The sequence below is a fragment of the Henckelia pumila genome, chromosome 1 (assembly GCF_033568475.1).
Source record: "Henckelia pumila isolate YLH828 chromosome 1, ASM3356847v2, whole genome shotgun sequence".
Taxonomy (NCBI): domain Eukaryota; kingdom Viridiplantae; phylum Streptophyta; class Magnoliopsida; order Lamiales; family Gesneriaceae; genus Henckelia; species Henckelia pumila.
In genome coordinates, this window is record NC_133120.1 from 107072980 (window position 1) to 107082890 (window position 9911).

General features: G+C 34.0%; 1 protein-coding gene across 1 annotated transcript; it reads left to right on the forward strand.

Annotated features, from left to right (window-relative positions):
* The first annotated feature begins 432 nt into the window (after positions 1 to 432).
* LOC140875052 (ethylene-responsive transcription factor CRF1-like) lies at positions 433 to 2141 on the forward strand. The gene has a single exon (XM_073278598.1). It carries the CDS (start codon positions 988 to 990, stop codon positions 2011 to 2013), a length of 1026 nt encoding a protein of 341 aa, XP_073134699.1. The 5' UTR covers positions 433 to 987; the 3' UTR covers positions 2014 to 2141.
* Positions 2142 to 9911: the final 7770 nt, after the last annotated feature.

Sequence of the window (9911 nt, forward strand, 5' to 3'; positions counted from 1 at the left end):
TATCGGTTTCAAGTACTTTTAAAAGTTTAAATTAAATAAATGGATTGACAAACTTCAATCTATATCAAATTAGACAATTCACTATTATATATGGTGGAATTTCAATTTATGTATCTTATTTAAAATCATTCGTCAAGTCAAATCTCTCTCAAAATCAAATAATCATATTCAAGAGCAACCTTTTTCTTTTTATTTTTATTTTTTGTCTTTTTTCAATTATAACTATCATCTGGTGCTAACTTTTCCACCTCTTCTAGTTTGGATTTGGAGGGATAAAAGCTGTTAAAATCTCACGTATAATGTGCAATATATAAATATGTTACCACATTAAATTATAATAATACGCGTATTAAGAGAAAGAAAAAGAAAAAAGGAAGGTAATAATGAATTCTAAAAAAATTGAAGCTACAGTAGTGTACGAGTACCATTTCCAGCTATGAGATCCTATAAAAGAGTGGCTTCGGCTCACATATTTCGGTCTTCACCGTAACTGAAGAAGAAGAAGAACACTCTTCTCTCTCTATCTCATAAAACCCTGCCTCTCCTCTCCCCTCCCCGCTAAAGGGAAGAAGACTCAGTTTCCTACTTTCTTGAAGAAAAGCAAGGAATCCAAGTTCCCATCTACGTTTTACTCTAAATATCCACCCAAAAGTCACTGCCTTCCTCAAAGGAATTAATTTTTTCAGTCTCCATTTGATTCCCTTCCATCATATATTCCTTCTCCCCCTTCCAACTTTCCCTGATTTTTTTTTCTTTCCCACTTTTTTCTTTCTGATTTCACGCTCACCAGTACTGTGTGGTTGTGTGGTCTCACGGTGTCCTTTTTTTCTGGTCGGGCTAAGCTTTAGCGTTGCTCTTTCTCTTTTTTTTTTTACCCGAAGAAAGAATCTCTCGGTGCAGACTCCTTTTTCAACCCATCACGCTCTCTACCCCTTTCGCTTTCAATGCGAATCTGCTAAAGCTTTCGAGCGATACAATCTCAGCACAATGATGCCTCAAGAAGGAAAAACTATGCTGTCTAGTGGAGTCAAATACAGTGAACATGTATACCAGACGACTGTTGTGAGCAAGCCGGAATATTCCATTTCCGGCAGAAGTAAGCCAGAGACCACCACCAACACCGCCATTTTCCCCAGAATCATAAGAGTTTCGGTTACGGACCCTGATGCTACCGACTCCTCCAGTGATGAAGAGGAGGGGTTTTTTGTCAAACGCAGGAGAGTCAGAAAATACATCAACGAGGTCAGAATCCAGCCTTCTTCCAGAGACAACGAGACTGTCAGAGTAAATGCTAAGGTCACCCGCCCGTCAGTCGCCGTGATGAAGCGGAAGAAGAACTGTGGCCGGAAAATCGAGAGACGGGCGCCGGAGGTAGGAAATGCACGGAAGTTCCGCGGCGTCCGGCAGAGGCCTTGGGGTAAATGGGCGGCGGAGATTAGGGACCCCTCGAGGCGAGTACGACTGTGGCTGGGCACCTACGATACTGCGGAAGAGGCGGCCATGGTGTACGACCACGCGGCAATCCAGCTGCGTGGTCCAGACGCGCTCACAAACTTCTCAACGCCGCCTGCCGTCGACGACAAAACCAGCTCTGGCTACAACTCCGGCGAGGATTCAAACAACGCCGCCAAGTCCCCGAAATCCGTCCTCCGGTTCGCCTCCGCGGCCGACTCCCAAGCCGAGGCTGAAGCCGAGTCCTGCTCCGGAAACGATGCTCTGTCAACGAAAGAGGCGGAGGATGAGAATTTATCGGATTTTTTTATATTTCCGGCGAGTGACGATGACATATTTCGCGAGTTTGAAAACCCGCTACCTGTACCCGACTTGTTTGAGCAAACGGGTCTGACTGATAACATTTTCGGATCGGACTTCGATCGCTGCGGTGATATGTTCATCGGGTCAACTCTCGATCTCGGATTCGATTTCGGTTTCGGGTCGTCGAATTGGCAAGTGGATGACTACTTTCAAGACTTCGGGGACATATTCGGGTCGGATCCTCTCATAGCACTATGAGGATGAGCATTATTATTATATTATTATTCTATATATAAATAAACATTGTAGCTTGAAAATCAGCAAATTCTTTTGTTGATTGATTTTTCGGCAGTTCTGAGAATGATCATCGAGTCTTTTTTGGGTTATTATCAATGTTAATTTGTATTTTATTAGTTTAAATATTGTCATTAAATTAAATTCAGTCCCGGCCACGAAGAATTGGGTTCATGTTATTGTTGTGTTTGGTGCAGAACAGTACGACACTTTTGTCTTCCGCCAGCACGTGAGAGATCACGTGACTCCTAATGTTTTGAATTAGGTGGAACAATGAAATGGAATGAATTCGAGAATTAAAATACCTATGCATACTTAAATGAAAACGATTTGTTAGCCCTCAAATCTGTCACATTATTTGTTAGCTTTGAATTTACATGATCGCCACTTAACTTACAATTTTTCATTTGGTTTGATTACCATTCAATGCACTCGAGGTTTTGGATTATTGTTGGTTATAATTAGTAATTAATTTGGGTATTGTCTGGTTTCGCCTTGTGTTTGTTTAACATTCGGAAATTTAAAAGAAAGGAAGCTCCAATCCGTAACCATACTTGTTGTCTTTGACCACATTTTTTTCATTGGGACACACAAAATCATAAATCATCAACGTATGGGGGAGTGCTCAGTGTTTTCCCAGGTGGGATGATGCTTATTGGGACCCTTGTTCTTGCTTTTGTCACTTAACCAGATTTAGACAATTACAGCCCCAACACTCCTCCTCCAAATGTATCTTCAATCCTCCGTTATTTGGTAATGTCATATGAAAAAAGTGAAACTTTTTACTCAAATCATGTGCTCAGATTGAATCAATGTTATGTGACCAATCCAGGAGTAAAAACCGAAACCCAAAATATTTATGGATCTATTATCTAGAAAAGAAAAGTTTTTAAGTAAGAGCAAAAGAGTACATGTATATATCAACCAACATAGTATTTATCTAGGTCTATAATCCATAAGCATCCATACGAAATTAGATGTGTCACATCAGGTTGATAAGTCATTGAAAATTGTATACATAGACCAAAGATTTGTATATATAAACTTGGACAATTCTCCTTTTTTGAGTTAGCTTTGGAGTTGAAGTTGGAGTTGGAGTTGGAGATAGACCAAGTCCTAATCTTAAATGGTATCATTCTCTAAATTAGCAAATTTTACGTTGAACATGTTTATTCCTAAGCATGGTATGTCAAATGTTGCACATCGGCTGGATTAAGTTATTGGAGTTGTGTATATGAACTTAGACAATTCATCTTTTGAACTAGCTAATTTTGTGGTTTAGTTAGCTATTCTTTTAATTTCATGGCCTTGACAGAATTCAATCTTATATATACAACTATCATGAAAACTTTGCCTCAAAATATTAGTCATAGCCCAAATTAGTATCCTCAAAACACACACACAAAAGAGCCGTATCTCTTTGCATATCTCCGATGCCCTGCATGCAGACCCAATTGAGCGGACAGAGAGCAGAAGTACTGATTGTGGTCCTAGGATGAGCTAGCTGGGACTTGGACATGACATAGATTTGGACAAACAACTGGGGTTTTATTAAACCATTGCAGCACCAGAAAATCTTCAACATATACCGTTTTCATGTACTTGTGCCAAAGCATTTGACCTTTTTACTTCTTGTATAAGCCAAGAATCATTTATTTATGCTTTGTCTTTGCCCAATATCTCTCTCTGCATCCCCATCGTCACAGGATTATTTGTCACTGGACTGGAATGATACATCCTTCATTTGCATTATTAACTTCACATGTATATATCTTTCAAAGGTAAGATTATTTGGGAAGCACCCCTTCAGAAAAGTTGAGCCAGAGATATTTAAACTAAGTAACTAACTAATGGGTCCCTAATTTTTAACCAAATCCAACAAAAGAAACAGTGTTTCTTCAAATACTACACATAATTTTCAATAACTTCTTTCCATTTGAGCCCCAATTTCTATGCGAGCAGGTCAAGGCACATTTAAAGCCAACTTGGAAGCCACACTCCGATCCCTAATTGGACCATAAAAAGGACCTAATAAACCAAAACTAGCCCTTTCACGCTTGCTGTGCATGTCTCGGTTACCAATATTTCATGCGTTGTTTTAGGCTCATCAGGACAAATTAGAGATTTCAAAAGACATATTTTCAGATTTTGGGGGCAGCCATTTTGTGGCAAGGCAGATTCATTTTTTGACCATTTGAGAGATGATATTGTTGCATCTGATCGTATCTACTAGCTAGGGGAACAGGCCTATATATATTCCCATTCAAAATCCTCTCACAAACAAGTTGCCACATAAGTCAGCACCCCTCGGTGTTTTGTCTTCAGAATTCTAGAGTATCTTATGGGGTGGGTCCTTCATATTAATACCTAGGCAACGTGGTGTCACTGTTCTTGTTTTAATGGTGACACTCAACGGTTCCGGTTGTTTTCGACTCAATTTTGGACTTTTTTGGGCTTGCTTTCGATTCTTTATGTGATATTAGTAACTCGGGTGCGATTCAGTCGATGCTACCCCACCTGAGTAGTGCCCGAGTGGGGTACGGACGGCCCCGGATCTTTTTGCATGTCAAATGTTTGACCTGCAATGATGATCCGGGCCGTCCGATCTGATTTCAGGGCACTGCTCTGCAGTCAACATCGACCGATCCCTCGGGTGCATCGAATCTCCAACAATACATGGATACGAGCTAGCTATAGTAGTACCCTTACTCGTTCTTTTTCAATGACAATTTACAGGAAACGATTACACGAAACCGAAAAATAAACTTCTCCGTAAGAATTGTGTTTATGGATTTTAAGATGCATTTACGCTTGTATTTATAAAAAAGAACCAAATATACTTGCTTTGGAAAAAAAAAAAATTAGGTGGCATGATGTAGTATTCGAACCAAAAAAATCTGTGAGAGTTGTGGCTATTACACCACCACAAAGAGGATATACGTCATGCAATTGGAGTTGAAAGTTAAAACTGTATTTATGAGACATTATAATTGTAGTAAATTCAGTTGGGAGGGAAATAAAGGTCATTTATTTTTACTGTTTGGCTAATTAAAAAAGTAGATGAGACTGAAATTACTCGTCACTTATTTTTCCAACTCAGCACCTCCTTTAACTTTCGCAACAACATTTTAAATTGATGTGTTATACGAATTCCATATATTTTGAGAGCTGGTGCGTTTATCTCTGAACATTAAAATATTATTTAGGATGGAAAATAATAAGGTATAAAAATCCTTTTTTTTAAAAAAGAAATAGAATATAAAAAAAATGTAAAATAACAAAATAAAAGGAAGTAAATGTGGAAAAAACAAACCAACTATGGATCAAATGCATTGGTGGTTACGTAGTACGAGAGATCTTCTTCCTTGGTAGCATCACAAAATCAATCATGGCCGTACGTTTCAATTGTACATTTACGGCCCGAACCAAACAATTGGGCTATGGTCCCCGGGGGCCCACGATCCCACTTGGGCTGGCTCAGCCACCACTGCGGTCACTGTGTGGAGCAGGACTGCGCCTGGTGGCGAGTACAAAAAGCAGAGGGTGCTGCCACTTTACATGTTATTGCCCCTTTTTTCTTTCTATAGCCAAATTTAAAATGTCCCCAAACGGTCCCTCGATGTATGATATATCGTACGGTTTGAAATTATAAATGAGACGAATGAAAGATTTATATAAATATGATACAAATATGGATAAGTAATATATAGAGATCAACAATAGTTTCTTTTGCATGTTTTAATTTTGTAGGATTATAATGTTTACTATTATATAATGCCTTAATATGCTTGTTAATTGCAAATAGTTGTGGGAAAAAGGGATATATTAGTAAAACACTCATATCAAGTCAATCGTGTTCTCATCACATGAATTAGGAGTGATGTTGCATCCAATCCATATACAGTGACATCACGAGTTATAGATGAAATTAAGTTAATTATTAAAAAATAAGACAAACATAAAATGATTAAAAAATTATAATTCATCACATTTTCATCTGTTATACCAAGGGATATCTGAACCAATTTTATATATGGTAGCTAATGAAGATAATCAAAACGTGGGCCTAATGTCTCTTCTAAATGAATATTATTTGATACAATTGGTACATTTTTTTTTGTACCAATTTTTTTTTGACAAGAAATGGGTACATAATTTTAATTCATAACCTTTAAATCGCTCGAGGAGAAGGTAAAAGTCTAAGATCAGACCGAAAGGATTAGTCGATGGACAAGAAAGTTTTGCTCACCAAATTAGCAATAAGAAACGAAAAACGACTGTTTTTGTTAATATATTTCTTACAAAGAAAATATAAATGTAATTTGTAATTTCTATAAACATCTCTCTTCTCTTCTTTTTTTTTGAAAGGAATTTCTATGAACATCTAAACTTTCTCTTTGAAACAATATTTGGGAATATAAAATGCATATTTCTACACTTGCGGATAAACTGGACTGAAAACGTCTTAATTCGGGGTTTGGATCCCCTACTGTGGCTTAGCCACAGTAAGGGATGCTGTGGGGGGCCACAGCCAAATATCTTTTTTCTTTTTTTTTTTCTTTTTTCTTTTTTGTTTTTAAATATTTAATTATTTATTTGTATTTATATTTTTGGGTTTTTTTTTCTAAAATTTTTGGGTTTTTCTCTCTTTATTTTTTTTCCTTTTTTATTTACTTTTAGGTCTTTTTTATTATACATTTTAGTTTTTAAAAATTCTTATTATTTTATTGTAACATTTTTTACTTATAATTTATATTTCAATACTATATAATAATACACCAATGAATTAATGTTAATACTTAATATGTAAACACACGTAAATAATTCAAATGTTTTATTGTTTCATTTCAACTAACATTTTTATAATTTCAAAAAGAAAGACAGTTGATTAAAAATGTTTAGTAGATACATTACTATTGAAATTAATGATTTCAAGATAATTATGGATGAATATTGTATTAGTTAAACCAAATTAGCCCACTAAATGAATTCGAAAATTGATCAGTTCGGTTAATTCAGATATTTGATTTTAGTTCTAAAAATTTTTGATTAATTCAGCTCGGTTATTGGGTTTCATTAAAAAAAATCGGTTAACTGAATTAACGGATTATAAATAATTTATATTTTGATTTTTTTAGACTTTACATATAATTTATTATATTTTAAAATATTTAATATTTTTTATTTTTAATTTGTCCAACTATAATGTGTTTTATTATGATAAAAATCTAATATTAAATTATTAATTTTTATAAATTTAATTTTCAATGTTTAGAAAACAAATCGATTAATTTGATTTTTTTAACTTTATATATAATGTATGATATTTTTAAATGTATATATATATTTAATATTGTACTTAATTTTTATTATTTTTTCCAAGCATAATAAAATTATATACGAAAATTAAAAAAATACAAAACTGATTTAAAATGTATAATAAAAAAGATAAAAGATAGAAAAAGTTTTTGCAAAAAATCCCAAAAATTTGAAAAAAAATAAATAATATAATTAAATATTTTAAAAAAAAAAAAAGAAATTTGGCTATGGGGTAAACGTTGCCGTTTTACCCCCACAGCATCCCCTACTGTGGCTAAGCCATAGTAGGGGATCCAATTCCCTTAATTCGATGTTCTCTTGCAAACTAAACCAAACCAATAAATTTTTGGAGAGCGTTCATGGTTTTTTTTTTTTTTAATAAAAAAAACCATATCATTGAACTCTTCTAAAACATATCTTCCAAAATACAAGAAAATATATCATAATATTAAGAGAGTTGTAGTACTTAATTATATAATATGAAAAATGTTAATTTAAATTTAATTAATAATTATAGGACAATGGAATAGTATAGACTATAGATTTGATAGTGAGAAGCCACGCCACAAGTGAGTATGTTCATAGGTTTACGTAGGGCCCGAAACGAATAGCGGAGAGTGATGGATCAGAGATACTGTGATCTTATGGACCCAGTATACTATATTGCTCGATTGTCTCTATACATTAATTGACACCTGTTGTGTATAGTATAAGACTAAATATTTAATACAAATTGATTTCACAATATTAAATGTCACAATATTTAATTATACTTTTTTTGGGTAAAATATTTTTTTTGAAGGTTTTTTGGGTAAAATATAAGCAAGCAATCGATTGCACGATTATAGCAACAGTATTGTAAATTGCATTACGTCGAAGTAGGATTGAAAAATAAAAATTAATAGAGAAATATCATTGCATGCAATCAAGTAGGAATAAATGATTTGAATTATGTGTGGGAGTATAGGTAGGGTGTAGGCATTATGTATTTCATGCAAAAAGGGTGGCGTAGGGACAACAACATTCAATGTATTCACGCCTCACTTGCTCCACTTGGAGTTATTGAGACTAAACTTACCAATATCTACACTACACTATTTCAAATTCACTCACACATGCATATATAAAGTTTTGACAATGTATGCATCTAACGTGGACACTTCCGCGAGCATCGGCTCGATCTACTGAAATAAATAACGTTCATATCAGATCAGGCCCGGACCTGTAGTTCTAAATTTGAGGTAATTGTCTAAGGTCCCAAAATTTTGGTGGCACCAAAATTTTAAAAAATTATTAGTATAGTATATAATTAATTTATGACCTCATCCCATGAATAATAATTAATATATAATAGTTTGTGATGAAGACTTGAGCTTCCACTGTCCATTTATCTTTTTATATCTCGTAAACATTCAACACGAATTGATAATCAATACGAAATATCAATCTATCAAGTTCCCGCTAAAAATCAAATCCACAGTATTATATGATAATCAAGCTCGCTATCACTCGATATCTATTTATCGATTCTTTTTAGGATATTTTCCAAAACTTGACTGAATAATTTTTGTGATCCATCAGAATTTGTATTTATCGAAATAGGGGTTTTCAAGTTGAAGTTGTGCGAAACTCATCTCCGATCAACTATGTTATAAGAAAGATAAATGACTTGGTTATACATCAATAAAAAAAAAAAATGTGTTTGATAACACTTATTATGCAAAATTAATCAATATTTCGCTTCCAAAACTAAGAGAAGATCAATATTCATGTGAATATTTACCGGTTCAAAACATGAATTTTATATTTTTTTTTGGATGATCTTGGCTTTATTAGTATTTGTTTATGACGTATTTTTTTTATCTATTTTTAATTTTATTTATAGAAGTCATGTTATTTATATTATCATATTTATCGATAAAAATATATATTAATGTTAAGCTTTAAGGGCACCACTTTTTTTATGCTTGCCTCAGGCCTCACAAAACTCAGGTCCGACACTGACCTCATCCCATGAATAATAATTAATATATAATAGTCTGTGATGAAGACTTGAGCTTCCACTGTCCATTTATCTTTTTATATCTCGTAACATTCAACACAAATTGATAATCAATACGAAATATCAATCTACCAAGTTCCCGCTAAAAATCAAATCCACAGTATTATATGATAATCAAGCTCGCTATCACTCGATATCTATTTATCGATTCTTTTCAGGATATTTTCCTAAACTTGACTGAATAATTTTTGTGATCCATCAGAAGTTGTATTTACCGAAATAGGGGTTTTCAAGTTGAAGTTGTGCGAAACTTATCTCCGATCAACTATGTTATAAGAAAGATAAATGACTTGGTTATACATAAATCAAGAAAAAAATGTGTTTGATAACACTTATTATGCAAAATTAATCAATATTTCGCTTCCAAAACTAAGAGACGATCAATATTCATGTGAATATTTACCGGTTCAAAACATGAATTTTATATTTTTTTGGATGATCTTGGCTTTATTAGTATTTTTTTATGACATATTTTTATCTA

Coding starts and splice junctions, on each gene's coding strand:
- LOC140875052 (XM_073278598.1), top strand. CDS start 988: ATGATGCCTCAAGAAGGAAAAACTATGCTGTCTAGTGGAGTCAAATAC.